Genomic DNA, 24066 nt, shown 5'->3' on the forward strand with positions numbered 1-24066 from the left:
AATCCATAGTTTGATGCGAGAGTTGCAGGTGTCATGTAAAGTGCCCCCGAGTTCAGGTCTATTTTGCCATATACCAAGACAGGTTAAGGTTAAATACTAACATTACAATGGTTAGATCCCAACACATGGACTTTGAAACCATCAAAGGCGCCTAAACCTTTATGAGCTATTCTCTCTCGTCAATCCATAGTTTGACGAAATGTGGTTCCAAAGCGACTGTGAGAAATGTATTTGCAGAGAAGACATGAAAGTCAACTGCACGAAGATTTGTACCCTGGACTGCGAAGAGGTAAGATACGATTTAAATAGAGTACAATTTAAGTACATACAATTTAAGTAGGGTATTTCATAGCCATTTCTAAAAGGCGTTGGTGATGTATGAAACTCAGTTCATCGTTGCCAACACTTCAAAGAAATTAATATGTGAAAGAAAACATTTGCATTCATTAAGGTCTTTACAATGGCGATATATTTTTATATTCTGTGAATTTTATGCGTGGAGTATTTTTCTTTGTTGAAGGATGAAGTCCTGATCGAGCCAGACGGAAGCATGTGTTGCTACTGTGAGCAAAGTAAGCGATTAACTGCAGAAATAAAGCTTAATTCTCCTGTAATTTGCAGAGTAAAGAAGGCAAAAGATACATTTTAGTACTATTCTCATTAAAGGCACGTAGAGACATCTGCATTTACCCGGAAACTTATCGTACGATTAAGGACAAACCTTGCTCAAAGTGAAGTAAGGATTGGTACTATGTGAAATTATTCAACTGAAATGGTACTAGTTTTACCAAACCTATTCTGTTTTCAACAAAATGTATATTATCCACTCAGCTGAAACTTTAACAAGTTAGTTGTTATGCACCCTTTTTAATTTTCTGAGCAGTTTTGCTGCTTCAGACGTAAATAGAATAAAAATACGAAATGTTCATATGGGCTTTAAATTAAATACCTCATGTAAGCACACCCTGTAATTTGTAAATTTAATAAACATACGTCATACATCTTTCAGCAGTTGTTTATTTTTGTTGATGATGTAAAATTTTCCCCAAACAATGATTATAAAACACATGAGTTTTCGTCTGTTTTATGTTGCAGTTCCAACAACTGCTGTATTCACAACGACTGTGATCCTTCCAAGCACCAGTACTGCTTCACCAAGCGAGTGCTATGGTTGCTTTGACGAGATATCTGAGACGTGTCACGAGGTTCTTTAGTTTCCAGTTTTTCCCAGTTGTTTCCTAACCACTGCAATCTTTCCCTTTATATACTTAAGAATCTGCACATTCAATCGAACTATCTTGACGCAGACTTATGTTGGGCATGTTCCCAGAGCCAACCACATGACCTTTGTAATAGTAATCATAATGATAATAGTGGGCATTTATATAGCGCACGTATCTACCAGGACAGTGCCTCATGGCACTACATCATTATTACCCCTGCTCAATGGGCCATGAAACATTCCAAATACCATCTGAGCTCCCTGGGGAGTATACAGCTCGATGCAGCCTGTTAGGCGCAAGGAAACTAATTCAATCACTGTAACTATCTCTGCCCTCACAGGTACCCATTTACTCCTGGGTGGAGAGAAGCAATGAGTGACAAAGTGCCTTTCCCAAGGGCACACGCACCATGACCCCAGGCCGGACTCGAACCCACAACCTGCAGCCTTACCCGCAGACCACGAATCCAATGCCTTAATCACGAGGCCACATCATTGCACACTCCATTTGTGTGTAATATTCAAACGTTTCCGTAGATTTGTGTTAACATCTGTATTAATTTTATTTTCTAATAGCCTGAAACATCTTGGCGGGATGACCCCTGCACCACCTGTGAATGCCAGTACAAGAATGAGTTTGCATTGACTTGCAAGGAAACCCAGTGTGGTGAAGACCTAGAATGTAAAGAGGTAAGTTTTCACGTTTGCAAAAATTGTCAAACATATCGGACTTATCATTCCTGTCACTATGCAGAACGATCTTTCATACTAACACAAAATGAGTGTTTCATTACCTGCTCTATAGTTTGTTTAGGACATAATCGAGATCGCCGGAAAAAAAAAAAACCAGCTAAAAGACATTTTATATCAGGTGAAGCACAACGGCAACCAAATTAGAGCTTTTTAAAGCTCTAAAGTCCCATGCAATGAGCCCAGTTAGGCCTAACCTTTTAGGGTGTTTTCAATTTTTGTTGCCATTTTCGAGGGCATGTTGGTGACTTTCTGGTTTTTATGCTAAATCATTAGCCAAAGTGTCATGTTATTTCAGGCAGAAACCTCAACGTTACAATTATTTCAGCAACAAAAGTTGACATTCTGCTTTCTGTGGTGATTCGTTGTTGTGATGCAGTAAGCCAGTGCATGACAATATAAGCCAAGGAGCAAATTTCTGCGTTCACAATGAAAATGACAAAAGGATGTCAAATAGTTTTTATACATTTTAAGAGGAGTTGAAAGTTGCACAAAATGTGTTCTTCAGACAAAAACAATTTCAAGGACGCTTTAACTGCTTCTTTCTTTTTTTTTGTGTTGGTGGGGTATGCTTGTAATTTGTTTCTCTCTCTCGGGCCATGACATTGCATTTTTCTGATTTGTTACTTCCAAGGGGCATGTCTTAATCAAAGACGATGGCGATTGTTGCTACCACTGCGTTCCCGACATTTGCGTTGGTGATTTCAACTGCAACTCCACCTACTGCATCCGAATACGTGGCACTGCGATGGGTCAATGGATTGTGCTAATGGATATGACGAAGAAGATTGTCGTAAGTTTATCATTACAATTTATATCGACCACGTTACAAGAATAAACTTCCAAACATGTAGACTTAATTACTTACAATCATTTCAAATGTGTTCCCAAATTAAACACATGATTGAACATAACTTTAATCCCAACATTTTACGGCTAAACTGATTTGATGAGTACATTTTAAGGTTTAACGAAGGGTCTATGTGGACTTCTGATTTACTACAACAATTTGTAACACACTGACATCTATTGGTGTTCAATTATCAATTACAGCTTTGCCCACGACGCCACCTCCACCTCCTCCATGTAAGTATCTTCTCAGGAATGTTTGTCGAAAACCGGTAATACTCATAGCGAAAGCTCACGCACATTTTTTGACGCCACCTCAATTATTCCCAATATGAATATGCAACGGTTTAGGGCATGATATACTCTTCTCTCCTGATGAATTTTACCAGTTTAGTCTCATTTGCTTCTCACTTAAATTTGCATGGAGTATGAACAGATGTCGTGTGAAATGTAGACGTCTACAAAATTTGGTCTTTTTTTACTTTAAATGGACTCACACGTGACCTGCCACAGCTCTTATTATGTGCACTTAAGCATGATATACAAACAATAAGTCATAAATATTTAAAACTATATATCCCTCTTTTAATTACCAAATCTGGTGCTAGGGTCAACCGAATCAATTTAACAGGTACAATTCCTTCATATAGTGCACAAACTAAACAGTTACAAAATTATCTGTTCATTTTCTAGCTTGTGCTACGTCAGAGGAAGCGACAGTGTGCAAAGACTGTCGGGAAAGAGCATGTCAGACTTCGCATGCTACGAGATGCCACAAGAACTGTGTTGTGAATGCAAACAGGGCACAGTGTACAATGGCACGAAATGCGTTAAACCAAAAGAGTGTCGCTGCCTTGACGACAATGGCAACATTCGCTTGGTAAGAAAACTGGTGGTTGCTTTTCTTCTATCTTAGCTCTCGTACGTCTTTTCCAGATTGGTCACATTCAGCAGGCCCCAACTTTATGAAGCTGCAACGAAATGACTTAAGAAAATACAGATGCATATCTCATTGCGTAGAAAGGGCAATTGACATTTCGGGGCTAAACAGAGAATTTAGTAATGTTAAGATTAGTGGTTTCGGGCAGCTCAACCGGATCAACTCGGGTAAAGGCAAACGGATTAGCCACGACAGCCGGGCTAATCGAACGATCAACCACGGGCCATCACGATCCTTACGTGATGCCCGTAGCCGCGGCCATAGCCATGACAAAACGCCCGTTTTCGTGCTGGGTCTTTGTTTGAGATTGAATGCTTTCAATCAATTGCATAACTGAAATTAAGTTGGGCTGGAAATATAGCCTCTAATGTCGCAATGGATTTAATGATCAATTACTTTCAACTTCAAATAGGTTGATTTATGGGTCCACTTGACATTTCCGTTGTCTCGCTGCGATATTTCTCTGATTTTAGAGATAAACAACGTATTTCCACCAGTGACTCTGCTCATGAGCAGGGTTTGTGGTGCCTGACCTGGGCCCAATTTCATAGAGCTGCTTAAGCAGAAAATTTGCTTAAGCACGAAAAAACATTGCTTAGCAAAATTAGGTTACCGGCCAAAACTCCATGTGATGTACATTGCTTGTGACTGGTATTAAGCTGTTGTTTACTTAGCATTACAATCGCATGGAGTTTTGACCGGTAACCTGATTTATTAAGCAAAACGTTTTTGTGCTTAAGCAAATTTTGTGCTTAAGCAAATTTTGTGCTTAAGAAGCTCTATGAAATTGGCCCCTGGGTGAGCCCCGAGAATGACGTCAAAGCTAACTGAACGGCACGGGGCTGACTCGTGTCGACCTGGGTGGGCTAAACGACTGCATCCTATGTGCCACATGGCGGCCATCTTAGATTTCAAATGGCCTCCATGTGAGTGCTATAATATTGTGTTAATATACTTGGGCTATGGAAGTCGTCAGAAGTTCAATTTTGTGACAGACTCCATATTTTGATAGGAAAATATCTACATGAAACACTAATTTCCTAAATATACTGAATCTGTCTGTAAAGAACCTTTAGATATTATTTGAAAGAATGGCATTTATAAATTAATCGTTGTTTTTTTTTAGCCATTTGACACTTGGGAAACTGAAGAATGTGAAGAGTGCAAATGCCAGTTCAACAGAATTACATGCTACCAGCTGCTATCTGTCAAACAACGACACCCCAGCCAAGAACTGTGCCTCCTAAACCTCGTAAGTTGAAATTGGAAATAGATGCACACGCATCTACTGTAATTAGAACTACTATGCTTGTCGAAAGAGAAAAAAACAATTATACAATGTGTGTGGTGTGTCAATCGCAAGTCACAAGTCAGTTCACAATTCGTGTCAGGAATAAAAGGGATAAACAATACAGCTAATTGAAAACAGCCAATGACGACCTGTGACTGGATGAACATAATTAACATATGATGACTTTTGATGTCTTGCGACCAACACGATTGCAACTCTGCCAATTATAAGAAACACTTCAAAAAGAAATGCCTGTACTGTATATGACAAGTAGGTTACAGATCCGTGCCAGAAAAGTCGACATACCGCCCAAAGCTTAACTTTGATCCCTGAGTTAAAATTTTCCATTTGTGAACTGGATTCACTTGCCTCAAAATGTCTGCATGCTTGATCAAGACATTTTTGCATAAGTTAAGTAGACCTATTCAAGGTATAACAAAAAAAGGAAATGCCCTGCAATACCAAACGACTCATCAGGAAAATATTATTGTTTGTCGTACATTTTATACAATGTGTTGGATCGAGGCACATAGAAATAGACGGTTACCCATCATTTTGGATGCCTTTACCAGTTTATATTACCTACCATTTTTGGATGATACCAGCTTATTACCTTCCCACAAATACCAGATTACTGCGATGAGACGTGCCTTTGTCAGCTTGACTGTGACGATGAGTTCATAGATGAAAAGTGCTCGTTTGTTGTTCCAAACGAGTGCAACGACACGTGTATGTGCGGACCGGGGGACAGAGAAGGACAAGATAACAGGGAGATCGTGTGTGCTTCGACCACACCAGAGGAATGCGAGAAAAGTACTACTACAGTCGGTAAGGAATGTCCATCAAAGGTGTATCCAAAATAACCTACAGTGGCTTTGAACAGTCGTTGTCGTCATTGTTCTCTGCCCCACACTCCAACTGTATCTTGAATGATGAAGTTGACGGCATGCAAGACAGCACAGTAGTTAGGGCCCCGAAATGTGGTTGGGCGATTCACAATGCAGTGCGCCACAAAGAGTTTGCGTGGAGAGTCCGTTTTTAAGTTTAAGGTAGAAAAAACACTGCCCATTTGAATTAGTGTCGGTAGACAATTTCAGCTAGTTTGTTATAGATTGGAGCAAAGCATTCGCCGCCTTACAAAAACACCATATTGATAAGTAGAAAGAAAAAGGTTAAAAGATACTTGAATCATACGCTTACGAAACTACTGACCGGACAACTAACAATTTCAAATGTCCCGCACTGCTTGTCGACCATTTCCCACAATACATTCGGGGGAAAACTCTCCGTAGCAAACTCTTCGTGGCGCACTGGATTGTGAACCACCCGAATTGTGGAAGGCCGCTCGGCCATGGAGACTGCATACCTATTATTTGTAAGCAGGCGCTGATGCGGGTTTGCTTGCACGTTGCAGTGTCGCACAGCAAGGACATTTGATTCGGGTAGAGGAGAAAAGGGCACTCGATGGACATGTTTGGTGTCTTTCAGCAGACACCCGGCCTCCGTGAAATGAAAAAGAGTATACTTGGGCACTTCCACGCAAAGTGGACACGGCAGGAAAGAGGAAACCGTATGAAATCTTCCAAACTAGAAGCATCACAACATCAAACGTGGTGTCAAATTAAAGGGGATAACACGATCCTTCATTTGAGTGGTGTGCCACTGAGATGTAATGTAGTTAAGTGTGATTTGGGTAAAACAATGGGGTATTTTTGCTACAATCATGGATTTTTAGTAGTCATTTTGGCATTTTGTTTTACCATACAAAATGTGACTGTTATTGAGAGTTTTTGTTTTAAGGCAGAGAGAAAGGTTCATATTTTTTTGAAGAGTTTCATTATGTTGCAGTTCATCAATCTCAGTTTTGTGCCGTGTTAGAAACCATGAAGAGAAAGTAACGTGAGAGACGTACCGTGAGTGAAGGTACCTCCATGTAATCTAATGTCCCTTGCATCTAAAATAGGATTCAAATGGGATTTTAATTACAACTATGGGTTGAATGAAAGGTAACATATGTTACTTGTGCGTTGTAGACTACAGTTTGAGGAGATTGTAACAACCAAATTGCAGGACAATTTTCCATGTGCTTTTTTTTTGTAATGTGAGTGACGACCAACAAAACGCATGTTTTTAAAAACTTAATGAATGAATTGAATTTTTCTTTCCAGTTTTGAGTACCCCTTACTCAAGGCTGTTGTCTGGCTAGTTTGATTCAATTTCATCAAATACTTTAGAAGCAGTGAATCAAAGTAGCCCCATGGCATACAAATGTAAACGTGAGTGACGGTGGAATTGCCCACATGTACATGGTTTCCTTATGGGGGTAGGAAACACAATAAAACAATAGATCCCATAATCTAACTGGCCCATAACGGAACGCTATGAAATTTGATATTTCAATACAGAACAAACGAAAACAAAAGAAGATAAACAAAGGTCTTTATCCCACAAGAATTTCTTTACGCCCGGGTTTGTTTATGGTGTAAATCGGGGGCACACTTGTGGAGCTTCATTGCGTAATTGAGAACAGCAGTCAAATCGAGGACGACCTCGATTAGAAAACGTGTACAAAACCAATGAGAGCTGTTGCAAAAAAGGGAAGTGAAAACAAGGAACGAGGACGTGGAATAAAAGCAAATCCTATCAGAAACTTTCGGACATTTGGTGGCGATCTGCATGGCGACACAATTACATCTACACTTATTCTCGCGACGGAAACGAGGGCACTCGTAAACAAAAAGGGGCAATCAATTACAAAACACGGCGTTGCAATCACTGTCCTAATTTTGTTTCCATCAGGGTCCCATTTTGGCTTATAACATATCCATCCCGTTGCAATCTCACATTCTGCAACACCCCCATCACCACCACGGCTACGAAACTGATATTAAGTACATTTTAGTTTAGTTTGTTTTAAAAAAAGGGTAATTTATAAAAAAAAAATCAATTGTAGAAAAGAACCCAATGACTAAACTTGCATGCATCAGCGGCTGAACATGGGGTTGCAAGCCAGCATCCCCCCGCCTCCACCATCACCCCGGTCTACATCCGCCACTACACATTGGCATATTCCTACGAACCCAGCTGCACCATCAACGTCTGTCCGACTTTATTATTTGGTGATCCAGCCCACTTCCAAATCTGACAGCATTCTCACTTTCCGAATGTCATTCTTTCAAGGATACTGTATGAAACCATTGGACGGTGAGCAAGGACTTGAGAGCAGCCGTTTCTACAACTCCAGCATCTGAAGATCAGTCAACTGATATCAACGCTGATAAACCTTGGACATTCGAGCTACAGTCCAATCCAGAGGACTACCGCGACCAAAACCCCAAACTGGACGTCAAGTTTAACACGAAGTCCAAGTGCACGCCTTGAAGCTCCAGGGAGACAGCGACCAATCCCAAACGGTCCGAATAATTCCGTTGGTCCGGGATCGATCAACCCAAAATTTACACTGATGTGCTGGATTCCTCGGGCAAACCACTCGTAAGTTCTTCCATAAGCTTCATCAATCAAAAGACCATTATCATGTTGCACCCATTTCATTGCTTCCATAAAATCAATGTAACCAAAGCGGGGCTGGAAGGAAAAATAGTCTGGTTCCTTTTTGCACTAGGATCACCTAGAATTTAAAAATAATTGGGTATATACCTCTCGATTCATGTCCTAAATACCCAAATCTTGCAAACCTCTGTAACTAAATGAAATTTGTGTTTTCTTGCCCAGATTGTCGAGGCCACCCTGAATGGTAGAAGGCCTGTGACTGCAATCTTGCCTACTCCAGTGACTAGAATCGAAGAACTTCGACTGGAGATTTTGTCAATTGACACAGAGGACTCCGGAAGTTTGCGTGTTGATTTCCTGGGTTGCATGGAAGGTACGTCTTGATACTCAAGCTCAGATCGATTCTCCATCGGCATTTTTTTCTGTAACCGCAAAGGCGTCTCAATGAAATTTCTAGCTAGGATATTTAAAAGACAATTGAATAATATCATTTTCTAATCCGTTCCTCTTCTTGTCGTTTACAGAAATAACGACCACAACTCCGGCTACAACGACGACTAAAGGTAAACATCCTTCGTTTTCCGGCAAAACAAATATTGCACGAAAAGAGTAGTGCATGTCAAGATTTTTAGATGGCATTCTCTGTACAGATCAACAGTCACTGGAGCGAAATTGTACCCAGAAACACTCACAATGTTGTATTTTTCTCTCCTTAAACAGTTGTGACAACAACTACCCAGACCTCTACATCCACCACAGCAGGTATGCGTTGTTGTTGTTGTTGTTGTTGTTGGGTTGTTCTTTTTCGGGTGGGGGGTATTTGCATTTTCCGATACTTTTGGAGAGATGGCTTTTGCATTCTCTGTTCAAAGTACTGGATTGACCGCGGTTGATTTCCCAACTCCAACTGATTTCAATTCCAACAACATTCTGATATTCTGAATGTCTTTCTTTCAAGGATACTGTATGGAGCCAATGGACGGCGAGCAAGGACTTGAGAGTAGCCGTTCTACAACTCCAGCGTCTGAAGATCAGTCAACTGATATCAACGCTGATAAACCTTGGATATTCGAGCTACAGTCCAACCTGAGGACAACCGCGACCAAAACCCCAAACTGGACGTCAAGTTTAACACCGAAGTCCAAGTGCACGCTTGAAGCTCCAGGGAGACAGCGACCAATCCCAAACGGTCCGAATAATTCCGTTGGTCCGGGATCGATCAACCCAAATTTACACTGATGTGCTGGATTCCTCGGGCAAACCACTCGTAAGTTTTTCCATCAGCTTCATCAATCAAAAGACCATTATCATGTTGCACCCATTTCATTGCTTCCATTCAAATCAATGTAACCAAAGCGGGGCTGGAAGGAAAAATAGTCTGGTTCCTTTTTGCACTAGGATCACCTAGAATTTAAAAATAAATTGGGTATATACCTCTCGATTCATGTCCTAAATACCCAAATCTTGCAAACCTCTGTAACTAAATGAAATTTGTGTTTTCTTGCCCAGATTGTCGAGGCCACCCTGAATGGTAGAAGGCCTGTGACTGCAATCTTGCCTACTCCAGTGACTAGAATCGAAGAACTTCGACTGGAGATTTTGTCAATTGACAGAGAGGACTCCGGAAGTTTGCGTGTTGATTTCCTGGGTTGCATGGAAGGTACGTCTTGATACTCAAGCTCAGATCGATTCTCCATCGGCATTTTTTCTGTAACCGCAAAGGCGTCTCAATGAAATATTCTAGCTAGGATATTTAAAAGACAATTGAATAATATCATTTTCTAATCCGTTCCTCTTCTTGTCGTTTACAGAAATAACGACCACAACTCCGGCTGCAACGACGACTAAGGTAAACATCCTTCGTTTTCCGGCAAAACAAATATTGCACGAAAAAGAGTAGTGCATGTCAAGATTTTTAGATGGCATTCTCTGTACAGATCAACAGTCACTGGAGCGAAATTGTACCAGAAAACACTCACAATGTTGTATTTTTCTCTCCTTAAACAGTTGTGACAACACTACCCAGACCTCTACATCCACCACAGCAGGTATGCGTTGTTGTTGTTGTTGTTGTTGTTGGGTTGTTCTTTTTCGGGTGGGGGGTATTTGCATTTTCCCGATACTTTTGGAGAGATGGCTTTTGCATTCTCTGTTCAAAGTACTGGATTGACCGCGGTTGATTTCCCAACTCCAACTGATTTCAATTCCAACAACATTCTGATATTCTGAATGTCTTTCTTTCAAGGATACTGTATGGAGCCAATGGACGGCGAGCAAGGACTTGAGAGTAGCCGTTCTACAACTCCAGCGTCTGAAGATCAGTCAACTGATATCAACGCTGATAAACCTTGGATATTCGAGCTACAGTCCAATCCTGAGGACAACCGCGACCAAAACCCCAAACTGGACGTCAAGTTTAACACGAAGTCCAAGTGCACGCCTTGAAGCTCCAGGGAGACAGCGACCAATCCCAAACGGTCCGAATAATTCCGTTGGTCCGGGATCGATCAACCCCAAATTTACACTGATGTGCTGGATTCCTCGGGCAAACCACTCGTAAGTTTTTCCATCAGCTTCATCAATCAAAAGACCATTATCATGTTGCACCCATTTCATTGCTTCCATTCAAATCACTGTAACCAAAGCGGGGCTGGAAGGAAAAATAGTCTGGTTCCTTTTTGCACTAGGATCACTAGAATTTAAAAATGAATTGGGTATATACCTCTCGATTCATGTCCTAAATACCAAATCTTGCAAACCTCTGTAACTAAATGAAATTTGTGTTTTCTTGCCCAGATTGTCGAGGCCACCCTGAATGGTAGAAGGCCTGTGACTGCAATCTTGCCTACTCCAGTGACTAGAATCGAAGAACTTCGACTGGAGATTTTGTCAATTGACAGAGAGGACTCCGGAAGTTTGCGTGTTGATTTCCTGGGTTGCATGGAAGGTACGTCTTGATACTCAAGCTCAGATCGATTCTCCATCGGCATTTTTTCTGTAACCGCAAAGGCTCTCAATGAAATATTCTAGCTAGGATATTTAAAAGACAATTGAATAATATCATTTTCTAATCCGTTCCTCTTCTTGTCGTTTACAGAAATAACGACCACAACTCCGGCTGCAACGACGACTAAAAGGTAAACATCCTTCGTTTTCCGGCAAAACAAATATTGCACGAAAAAGAGTAGTGCATGTCAAGATTTTTAGATGGCATTCTCTGTACAGATCAACAGTCACTGGCGCGAAATTGTACCCAGAAAACACTCACAATGATGTATTTTCTCTCCTTAAACAGTTGTGACAACAACTACCCAGACCTCTACATCCACCACAGCAGGTATGCGTTGTTGTTGTTGTTGTTGTTGGTTGTTGTTGTTGTTGTTGTTGGTTTTTGGTTGTTCTTTTCGGTGGGGGGTATTTGCATTTTCCGATACTTTTGGAGAGATTGCTTTTGCATTCTCTGTTCAAAGTACTGGATTGACCGCGGTTGATTTCCCAACTCCAACTAATTTCAATTCCAACACATTCTGATATTCTGAATGTCTTTCTTTCAAGGATACTGTATGGAGCCAATGGACGGCGAGCAAGGACTTGAGAGTAGCCGTTCTACAACTCCGGCGTCCTGAAGATCAGTCAACTGATATCAACGCTGATAAACCTTGGATATTCGAGCTACAGTCCAATCCTGAGGACAACCGCGACCAAAACCCAAACTGGACGTCAAGTTTAACACCGAAGTCCAGTGCACGCCTTGAAGCTCCAGGGAGACAGCGACCAATCCCAAACGGTCCGAATAATTCCGTTGGTCCGGGATCGATCAACCCAAATTTACACTGATGTGCTGGATTCCTCGGGCAAACACTCGTAAGTTCTTCCATAAGCTTCATCAATCAAAAGACCATTATCATGTTGCACCCATTTCATTGCTTCCATTAAAATCAATGTAACCAAAGCGGGGCTGGAAGGAAAATAGTCTGGTTCCTTTTTGCACTAGGATCACCTAGAATTTAAAAATAAATTGGGTATATACCTCTCGATTCATGTCCTAAATACCCAAATCTTGCAAACCTCTGTAACTAAATGAAATTTGTGTTTTCTTGCCCAGATTGTCGAGGCCACCCTGAATGGTAGAAGGCCTGTGACTGCAATCTTGCCTACTCCAGTGACTAGAATCGAAGAACTTCGACTGGAGATTTTGTCAATTGACACAGAGGACTCCGGAAGTTTGCGTGTTGATTTCCTGGGTTGCATGGAAGGTACGTCTTGATACTCAAGCTCAGATCGATTCTCCATCGGCATTTTTTCTGTAACCGCAAAGGCTTCTCAATGAAATATTCTAGCTAGGATATTTAAAAGACAATTGAATAATATCATTTTCTAATCTGTTCCTCTTTCTTGTCGTTTACAGAAATAACGACCACAACTCCGGCTGCAACGACGACTAAAGGTAAACATCCTTCGTTTTCCGGCAAAACAAATATTGCACGAAAAAGAGTAGTGCATGTCAAGATTTTTAGATGGCATTCTCTGTACAGATCACAGTCACTGGCGCGAAATTGTACCCAGAAAACACTCACAATGTTGTATTTTTCTCTCCTTAAACAGTTGTGACAACAACTACCCAGACCTCTACATCCACCACAGCAGGTATGCGTTGTTGTTGTTGTTGTTGTTGTTGTTGGGTTGTTCTTTTCGGGTGGGGGGTATTTGCATTTTCCCGATACTTTTGAGAGATGGCTTTTGCATTCTCTGTTCAAAGTACTGATTGACCGCGGTTGATTTCCCAACTCCAACTAATTTCAATTCCAACAACATTCTGATATTCTGAATGTCTTTCTTTCAAGGATACTGTATGGAGCCAATGGACGGCGAGCAAGGACTTGAGAGTAGCCGTTCTACAACTCCAGCGTCTGAAGATCAGTCAACTGATATCAACGCTGATAAACCTTGGATATTCGAGCTACAGTCCAATCCTGAGGACAACCGCGACCAAAACCCCAAACTGGACGTCAAGTTTAACACCGAAGTCCAAGTGCACGCCTTGAAGCTCCAGGGAGACAGCGACCAATCCCAAACGGTCCGAATAATTCCGTTGGTCCGGGATCGATCAACCCAATTTTACACTGATGTGCTGGATCCTCGGGCAAACCACTCGTAAGTTTTTCCATAAGCTTCATCAATCAAAAGACCATTATCATGTTGCACCCATTTCATTGCTTCCATTAAAATCAATGTAACCAAAGCGGGGCTGGAAGGAAAAATAGTCTGTTCCTTTTTGCACTAGGATCACCTAGAATTAAAAATGAATTGGGTATATACCTCTCGATTCATGTCCTAAATACCCAAATCTTGCAAACCTCTGTAACTAAATGAAATTTGTGTTTTCTTGCCCAGATTGTCGAGGCCACCCTGAATGGTAGAAGGCCTGTGACTGCAATCTTGCCTACTCCAGTGACTAGAATCGAAGAACTTCGACTGGAGATTTGTCAATTGACAGAGAGGACTCCGGAAGTTTGCGTGTTGATTTCCTGGGTTGCATGGAAGGTACGTCTTGATACTCAAGCTCAGATCGATTCTCCATTGGCATTTTTTCTGTAACCGCAAAGGCTTTTAAATGAAATTTTCTAGCTAGGATATTTAAAAGACAATTGAATAATATCATTTTCTAATCCGTTCCTCTTCTTGTCTTTTACAGAAATAACGACCACAACTCCGGCTGCAACGACGACTAAAGGTAAACATCCTTCGTTTTCCGGCAAACAAATATTACACGAAAAAGAGTAGTGCATGTCAAGATTTTTAGATGGCATTCGCTGTACAGATCAACAGTCACTGGCGCGAAATTGTACCCTGAAAACACTCACAATGTTGTATTTTTCTCTCCTTAAACAGTTGTGACAACAACTACCCAGACCTCTACATCCACCACAGCAGGTATGCGTGTTGTTGTTGTTGTTGTTGTTGTTGTTGGGGGTTTTTTTTCGGGGGGGGGAATTTGCATTTTTCCGATACTTTTGGTGAGATGGCTTTTGCATTCTCTATTCAAAGTACTTGATTGACCGCGGTTTATTTCCCAACTCCAACTAATTTCAATTCCAGCAACATTCTGATATTCTAAATGTCTTTCTTTCAAGGATACTGTATGGAGCCAATGGACGGCGAGCAAGGACTTGAGAGTATCCGTTCTTCAACTCCAGCGTCTGAAGATCAGTCAACTGATATCAACGCTGATAAACCTTGGACATTCGAGCTACAGTCCAATCCTGAGGACAACCGCGACCAAAACCCCAAACTGGACGTCAAGTTTAACACCGAAGTCCAAGTGCACGCCTTGAAGCTCCAGGGAGACAGCGACCAATCCCAAACGGTCCGAATAATTCCGTTGGTCCGGGATCGATCAACCCAAATTTACACTGATGTGCTGGATTCCTCGGGCAAACCACTCGTAAGTTCTTCCATAAGCTTCATCAATCAAAAGACCATTATCATGTTGCACCCATTTCATTGCTTCCATTCAAATCAATGTAACCAAAGCGGGGCTGGAAGGAAAAATAGTCTGGTTCCTTTTTGCACTAGGATCACCTAGAATTTAAAAATAATTTGGTATATACCTCTCGATTCATGTCCTAAATACCCAAATCTTGCAAACCTCTGTAACTAAATGAAATTTGTGTTTTCTTGCCCAGATTGTCGAGGCCACCCTGAATGGTAGAAGGCCTGTGACTGCAATCTTGCCTACTCCAGTGACTAGAATCGAAGAACTTCGACTGGAGATTTTGTCAATTGACACAGAGGACTCCGGAAGTTTGCGTGTTGATTTCCTGGGTTGCATGGAAGGTACGTCTTGATACTCAAGCTCAGATCGATTCTCCATCGGCATTTTTCTGTAACCGCAAAGGCGTCTCAATGAAATATTCTAGCTAGGATATTTAAAAGACAATTGAAATAATATCATTTTCTAATCCGTTCCTCTTCTTGTCGTTTACAGAAATAACGACCACAACTCCGGCTGCAACGACGACTAAAGGTAAACATCCTTCGTTTTCCGGCAAAACAAATATTGCACGAAAAAGAGTAGTGCATGTCAAGATTTTAGATGGCATTCTCTGTACAGATCAACAGTCACTGGCGCGAAATTGTACCCAGAAAACACTCACAATGATGTATTTTTCTCTCCTTAAACAGTTGTGACAACAACTACCCAGACCTCTACATCCACCACAGCAGGTATGCGTTGTTGTTGTTGTTGTTGTTGTTGTTGTTGTTGTTGTTGTTGTTGTTGTTGTTGTTGGGGTTGTTCTTTTCGGTGGGGGGTATTTGCATTTTCCCGATACTTTTGGAGAGATGCTTTTGCATTCTCTGTTCAAAGTACTGATTGACCGCGGTTGATTTCCCAACTCCAACTAATTTCAATTCCAACAACATTCTGATATTCTGAATGTCTTTCTTTCAAGGATACTGTATGGAGCCAATGGACGGCGAGCAAGGACTTGAGAGTAGCCGTTCTACAACTCCGGCGTCTGAAGATCAGTCAACTGATATCAACGCTGATAAACCTTGGATATTCGAGCTACAGTCCAATCCTGAGGACAACCGCGACCAAAACCCCAACTGGACGTCAAGTTTAACACCGAAGTCCAAGTGCACGCCTTGAAGCTCCAGGGAGACAGCGACCAATCCCAAACGGTCCGAATAATTCCGTTGGTCCGGGATCGATCAACCCAAATTTACACTGATGTGCTGGATTCCTCGGGCAAACCACTCGTAAGTTCTTCCATAAGCTTCATCAATCAAAAGACCATTATCATGTTGCACCCATTTCATTGCTTCCATTAAAATCAATGTAACCAAAGCGGGGCTGGAAGGAAAAATAGTCTGGTTCCTTTTTGCACTAGGATCACCTAGAATTTAAAAATAAATTGGGTATATACCTCTCGATTCATGTCCTAAATACCCAAATCTTGCAAACCTCTGTAACTAAATGAAATTTGTGTTTTCTTGCCCAGATTGTCGAGGCCACCCTGAATGGTAGAAGGCCTGTGACTGCAATCTTGCCTACTCCAGTGACTAGAATCGAAGAACTTCGACTGGAGATTTTGTCAATTGACACAGAGGACTCCGGAAGTTTGCGTGTTGATTTCCTGGGTTGCATGGAAGGTACGTCTTGATACTCAAGCTCAGATCGATTCTCCATCGGCATTTTTCTGTAACCGCAAAGGCGTCTCAATGAAATATTCTAGCTAGGATATTTAAAAGACAATTGAATAATATCATTTTCTAATCCGTTCCTCTTCTTGTCGTTTACAGAAATAACGACCACAACTCCGGCTGCAACGACGACTAAAGGTAAACATCCTTCGTTTTCCGGCAAAACAAATATTGCACGAAAAAGAGTAGTGCATGTCAAGATTTTTAGATGGCATTCTCTGTACAGATCAACAGTCACTGGCGCGAAATTGTACCCAGAAAACACTCACAATGTTGTATTTTTCTCTCCTTAAACAGTTGTGACAACAACTACCCAGACCTCTACATCCACCACAGCAGGTATGCGTTGTTGTTGTGTTGTTGTTGTTGTTGTTGTTGGGTTGTTCTTTTTCGGGTGGGGGGTATTTGCATTTTCCCGATACTTTTGGAGAGATGGCTTTTGCATTCTCTGTTCAAAGTACTGGATTGACCGCGGTTGATTTCCCAACTCCAACTAATTTCAATTCCAACAACATTCTGATATTCTGAATGTCTTTCTTTCAAGGATACTGTATGGAGCCAATGGACGGCGAGCAAGGACTTGAGAGTAGCCGTTCTACAACTCCAGCGTCTGAAGATCAGTCAACTGATATCAACGCTGATAAACCTTGGATATTCGAGCTACAGTCCAATCCTGAGGACAACCGCGACCAAAACCCCAAACTGGACGTCAAGTTTAACACCGAAGTCCAAGTGCACGCCTTGAAGCTCCAGGGAGACAGCGACCAATCCCAAACGGTCCGAATAATTCCGTTGGTCCGGGATCGATCAACCCAAATTTACACTGATGTGCTGGATTCCTCGGGCAAACCACTCGTAAGTTTTCCATCAGCTTCATCAATCAAAAGACCATTATCATGTTGCACCCATTTCATTGCTTCCATTAAAATCAATGTAACCAAAGCGGGGCTGGAAGGAAAAATAGTCTGGTTCCTTTTTGCACTAGGATCACCTAGAATTTAAAAATGAATTGGGTATATACCTCTCGATTCATGTCCTAAATACCCAAATCTTGCAAACCTCTGTAACTAAATGAAATTTGTGTTTTCTTGCCCAGATTGTCGAGGCCACCCTGAATGGTAGAAGGCCTGTGACTGCAATCTTGCCTACTCCAGTGACTAGAATCGAAGAACTTCGACTGGAGATTTTGTCAATTGACACAGAGGACTCCGGAAGTTTGCGTGTTGATTTCCTGGGTTGCATGGAAGGTACGTCTTGATACTCAAGCTCAGATCGATTCTCCATTGGCATTTTTTTCTGTAACCGCAAAGGCTTTTAAATGAAATTTTCTAGCTAGGATATTTAAAAGACAATTGAATAATATCATTTTCTAATCCGTTCCTCTTCTTGTCTTTTACAGAAATAACGACCACAACTCCGGCTGCAACGACGACTAAAGGTAAACATCCTTCGTTTTCCGGCAAAACAAATATTACACGAAAAAGAGTAGTGCATGTCAAGATTTTTAGATGGCATTCGCTGTACAGATCAACAGTCACTGGCGCGAAATTGTACCCTGAAAACACTCACAATGTTGTATTTTTCTCTCCTTAAACAGTTGTGACAACAACTACCCAGACCTCTACATCCACCACAGCAGGTATGCGTTGTTGTTGTGTGTTGTTGTTGTTGTTGGTTGTTGGGGTTTTTTTCGGGGGGGGGGAATTTGCATTTTTCCGATACTTTTGGTGAGATAGCTTTTGCATTCTCTATTCAAAGTACTTGATTGACCGCGGTTTATTTCCCACTCCAACTAATTTCAATTCCAGCAACATTCTGATATTCTAAATGTCTTTCTTTCAAGGATACTGTATGGAGCCAATGGACGGCGAGCAAGGACTTGAGAGTATCCGTTCTTCAACTCCAGCGTCTGAAGATCAGTCAACTGATATCAACGCTGATAAACCTTGGACATTCGAGCTACAGTCCAATCCTGAGGACAACCGCGACCAAAACCCCAAACTGGACGTCAAGTTTAACACCGAAGTCCAAGTGCACGCCTTGAAGCTCCAGGGAGACAGCGACCAATCCCAAACGGTCCGAATAATTCCGTTGGTCCGGGATCGATCAACCCAAATTTACACTGATGTGCTGGATTCCTCGGGCAAACCACTCGTAAGTTCTTCCATAAGCTTCATCAATCAAAAGACCATTATCATGTTGCACCCATTTCATTGCTTCCATTCAAATCAATGTAACCAAAGCGGGGCTGGAAGGAAAATAGTCTGGTTCCTTTTTGCACTAGGATCACCTAGAATTTAAAAATAAATTGGGTATATACCTCTCGATTCATGTCCTAAATACCCAAATCTTGCAAACCTCTGTAACTAAATGAAATTTGTGTTTCTTGCCCAGATTGTCGAGGCCACCCTGAATGGTAGAAGGCCTGTGACTGCAATCTTGCCTACTCCAGTGACTAGAATCGAAGAACTTCGACTGGAGATTTTGTCAATTGACACAGAGGACTCCGGAAGTTTGCGTGTTGATTTCCTGGGTTGCATGGAAGGTACGTCTTGATACTCAAGCTCAGATCGATTCTCCATTGGCATTTTTTTCTGTAACCGCAAAGGCTTTTAAATGAAATTTTCTAGCTAGGATATTTAAAAGACAATTGAATAATATCATTTTCTAATCCGTTCCTCTTCTTGTCTTTTACAGAAATAACGACCACAACTCCGGCTGCAACGACGACTAAAGGTAAACATCCTTCGTTTTCCGGCAAAACAAATATTGCACGAAAAAGAGTAGTGCATGTCAAGATTTTTAGATGGCATTCTCTGTACAGATCAACAGTCACTGGCGCGAAATTGTACCCTGAAAACCTCACAATATTGTATTTTTCTCTCCTTAAACAGTTGTGACAACAACTACCCAGACCTCTACATCCACCACAGCAGGTATGCGTTGTTGTTGTTGTTGTTGTTGTTGGGGTTTTTTTCGGGGGGGGGGGAGTAATTTGCATTTTCCCGATACTTTTGGTGAGATGGCTTTTGCATTCTCTATTCAAAGTACTTGATTGACCGCGGTTTATTTCCCAACTCCAACTAATTTCAATTCCAGCAACATTCTGATATTCTAAATGTCTTTCTTTCAAGGATACTGTATGGAGGCAATGGACGGCGAGCAAGGACTTGAGAGTATCCGTTCTTCAACTCCAGCGTCTGAAGATCAGTCAACTGATATCAACGCTGATAAACCTTGGACATTCGAGCTACAGTCCAATCCTGAGGACAACCGCGACCAAAACCCAAACTGGACGTCAAGTTTAACACCGAAGTCCAAGTGCACGCCTTGAAGCTCCAGGGAGACAGCGACCAATCCCAAACGGTCCGAATAATTCCGTTGGTCCGGGATCGATCAACCCAAATTTACACTGATGTGCTGGATTCCTCGGGCAAACCACTCGTAAGTTCTTCCATAAGCTTCATCAATCAAAAGACCATTATCATGTTGCACCCATTTCATTGCTTCCATTCAAATCAATGTAACCAAAGCGGGGCTGGAAGGAAAAATAGTCTGGTTCCTTTTTGCACTAGGATCACCTAGAATTTAAAAAAAATTGGGTATATACCTCTCGATTCATGTCCTAAATACCCAAATCTTGCAAACCTCTGTAACTAAATGAAATTTGTGTTTTCTTGCCCAGATTGTCGAGGCCACCCTGAATGGTAGAAGGCCTGTGACTGCAATCTTGCCTACTCCAGTGACTAGAATCGAAGAACTTCGACTGGAGATTTTGTCAATTGACACAGAGGACTCCGGAAGTTTGCGTGTTGATTTCCTGGGTTGCATGGAAGGTACGTCTTGATACTCAAGCTCAGATCGATTCTCCATTGGCATTTTTTTCTGTAACCGCAAAGGCTTTTAAATGAAATTTTCTAGCTAGGATATTTAAAAGACAATTGAATAATATCATTTTCTAATCCGTTCCTCTTCTTGTCTTTTACAGAAATAACGACCACAACTCCGGCTGCAACGACGACTAAAGGTAAACATCCTTCGTTTCCGGCAAAACAAATATTGCACGAAAAAGAGTAGTGCATGTCAAGATTTTTAGATGGCATTCTCTGTACAGATCAACAGTCACTGGCGCGAAATTGTACCCTGAAAACACTCACAATATTGTATTTTTCTCTCCTTAAACAGTTGTGACAAAACAACTACCCAGACCTCTACATCCACCACAGCAGGTATGCGTTGTTGTTGTGTTGTTGTTGTTGGGTTTTTTTCGGGGGGGGGGGGAGTTTGCATTTTCCCGATACTTTGGTGAGATGGCTTTTGCATTCTCTATTCAAAGTACTTGATTGACCGCGGTTTATTTCCCAACTCCAACTAATTTCAATTCCAGCAACATTCTGATATTCTAAATGTCTTTCTTTCAAGGATACTGTATGGAGGCAATGGACGGCGAGCAAGGACTTGAGAGTAGCCGTTCTACAACTCCAGCGTTGAAGATCAGTCAACTGATATCAACGCTGATAAACCTTGGACATTCGAGCTACAGTCCAATCCTGAGGACAACCGCGACCAAAACCCCAAACTGGACGTCAAGTTTAACACCGAAGTCCAAGTGCACGCCTTGAAGCTCCAGGGAGACAGCGACCAATCCCAAACGGTCCGAATAATTTCGTTGGTCCGGGATCGATCAACCCAAATTTACACTGATGTGCTGGATTCCTCGGGCAAACCACTCGTAAGTTTTTCCATAAGCTTCATCAATCAAAAGACCATTATCATGTTGCACCCATTTCATTGCTTCCATTAAAATCAACGTAACCAAAGCGGGGCTGGAAGGAAAAAATAGTCTGGTTCCTTTTTGCACTACGATAACCTAGAATTTAAAAAAAAATTGGGTATATACCTCTCGATTCATGTCCTAAATACCCAAATCTTGCAAACCTCTGTAACTAAATGAAATTTGTGTTTTCTTGCCCAGATTGTCGAGGCCACCCTGAATGGTAGAAGGCCTGTGACTGCAATCTTGCCTACTCCAGTGACTAGAATCGAAGAACTTCGACTGGAGATTCTGTCAATTGACACAGAGGACTCGGAAGTTTGCGTGTTGATTTCCTGGGTTGCATGGAAGGTACGTCTTGATACTCAAGCTCAGATCGATTCTCCATTGGCATTTTTTCTGTAACCGCAAAGGGTTCTAAATGAAATTTTTAAAAGACAATTGAATAATATCATTTCTAATCCGTTCTTCTTCTTGTCTTTTACAGAAATAACGACCACAACTCCGGCTGCAACGACGACTAAGGTAAACATCTTTCATTTTCCGGCAAAACAAATATTGCACGAAAAAGAGTAGTGCATGTCAAGATTTTTAGATGGCATTCTCTTAAACAGATCAACAGTCACTGGCGCGAAATTGTACCCTGAATTACTCACAATGTTGTTTTTTCTCTCCTTAAACAGTTGTGACAACAACTACCCAGACCTCTACATCCTCACAGCAGGTATGCGTTGTTGTTGTTGTGTTGTGTGTTGTTGGGTTCTTTTTCGGTTGGGGGTATTTGCATTTTCCAGATACTTTTGGAGAGATGGCTTTTGCATTCTCTGTTCAAAGTACTTGATTGACCGCGGTTTATTTCCAAACTCCAACTCATTTCAATTCCAACAACATTCTGATATTCTGAATGTCTTTCTTTCAAGGATACTGTATGGAGCCAATGGACGGCGAGCAAGGACTTGAGAGTAGCCGTTCTACAACTCCAGCGTCTGAAGCTCAGTCAACTGATATCAACGCTGATAAACCTTGGACATTCGAGCTACAGTCCAATCCTGAGGACAACCGCGACCAAAACCCCTAAACTGGACGTCAAGTTTAACACCGAAGTCCTAGTGCACGCCTTGAAGCTCCAGGGAGACAGCGACCAATCCCAACGGTCCGAATAATTCCGTTGGTCCGGGATCGATCAACCCAAATTTACACTGATGTGCTGGATTTCTCGGGCAAACCACTCGTAAGTTTTCCATAAGCTTCATCAATCAAAAGATCATTATCATGTTGCACCCATTTCATTGCTTCCATTAAAATCAATGTAACCAAAGCGGGGCTGGAAGGAAAAATAGTCTGGTTCCTTTTTGCACTACGATAACCTAGAATTTAAAAAAAAATTGGGTATATACCTCTCGATTCATGTCCTAAATACCCAAATCTTGCAAACCTCTGTAACTAAATGAAATTTGTGTTTTCTTGCCCAGATTGTCGAGGCCACCCTGAATGGTAGAAGGCCTGTGACTGCAATCTTGCCTACTCCAGTGACTAGAATCGAAGAACTTCGACTGGAGATTCTGTCATTTGACACAGAGGACTCCGGAAGTTTGCGTGTTGATTTCCTGGGTTGCATGGAAGGTACGTCTTGATACTCAACCTCAGATCGATTCTCCATCGGCATTTTTTCTGTAACCGCAAAGGCGTCTCAATGAAATATTCTAGCGAGCATATTTTAAAGACAATTGAATAATATCATTTTCTAATCCGTTCCTCTTCTTGTCTTTTACAGAAATAACGACCACAACTCCGGCTGCAACGACGACTAAAGGTAAACATCCTTCGTTTTCCGGCAAAACAAAATATTGCACGAAAAGAGTAGTGCATGTCAAGATTTTTAGATGGCATTCTCTGTACAGATCAACAGTCACTGGCGCGAAATTGTACCCTGAAAACACCACAATGTTGTATTTTTCTCTCCTTAAACAGTTGTGACAACAACTACCCAGACCTCTACATCCACCACAGCAGGTATGCGTGGTTGTTGTTGTTGTTGGGGTTTTTTTCGGGTGGGGGGTAATTTGCATTTTCCCGATACTTTTGGTGAGATGGCTTTTGCATTCTCTATTCAAAGTACTTGATTGACCGCGGTTATTTCCCAACTCCAACTAATTTCAATTCCAAAACCATTCTGATATTCTGAATGTCTTTCTTTCAAGGATACTGTATGGAGGCAATGGACGGCGAGCAAGGACTTGAGAGTAGCCGTTCTACAACTCCAGCGTCTGAAGATCAGTCAACTGATATCAACGCTGACAAACCTTGGACATTCGAGCTACAGTCCAATCCTGAGGACAACCGCGACCAAAACCCCAAATTGAACGTCCAATTCAACACAAAGGTTGAAGTACATGCTTGAAGCTGCAGGGAAATACAAATGAAAGTCCAGAAGTTAGAATCATCCTGACGGTATTTGTAGCAACACTCAATCTTTCAGTGATGTACTGGACTCCTCTGGCAAGCCATTGGTTAGTGCAGCA

The 24066-nt window shown here is 41.7% G+C and overlaps 1 protein-coding gene across 1 annotated transcript; it reads left to right on the top strand.

Moving 5' to 3' along the window:
* The first annotated feature begins 4572 nt into the window (after positions 1-4572).
* LOC115926092 lies at positions 4573-23945 on the top strand. Its single transcript, XM_030990537.1, has 35 exons — positions 4573-4687; positions 5683-5880; positions 8040-8149; positions 8785-8935; positions 9283-9324; positions 9521-9765; positions 10072-10222; positions 10808-10971; positions 11359-11509; positions 11858-11895; positions 12118-12363; positions 12668-12818; positions 12971-13009; positions 13407-13639; positions 13957-14047; positions 14455-14496; positions 14697-15007; positions 15249-15399; positions 15748-15785; positions 16569-16719; positions 17068-17109; positions 17315-17625; positions 17867-18017; positions 18368-18409; positions 18614-18924; positions 19165-19315; positions 19665-19702; positions 20456-20606; positions 20759-20797; positions 21264-21502; positions 21746-21895; positions 22465-22653; positions 23017-23167; positions 23319-23357; positions 23746-23945. Exons 1-35 carry the CDS (start codon positions 4573-4575, stop codon positions 23943-23945), a joined length of 5022 nt encoding a protein of 1673 aa, XP_030846397.1.
* Positions 23946-24066: the final 121 nt, after the last annotated feature.

The sequence above is a fragment of the Strongylocentrotus purpuratus genome, unplaced genomic scaffold (assembly GCF_000002235.5).
Source record: "Strongylocentrotus purpuratus isolate Spur 01 unplaced genomic scaffold, Spur_5.0 spur5_contig_713, whole genome shotgun sequence".
NCBI lineage: Eukaryota > Metazoa > Echinodermata > Echinoidea > Camarodonta > Strongylocentrotidae > Strongylocentrotus > Strongylocentrotus purpuratus.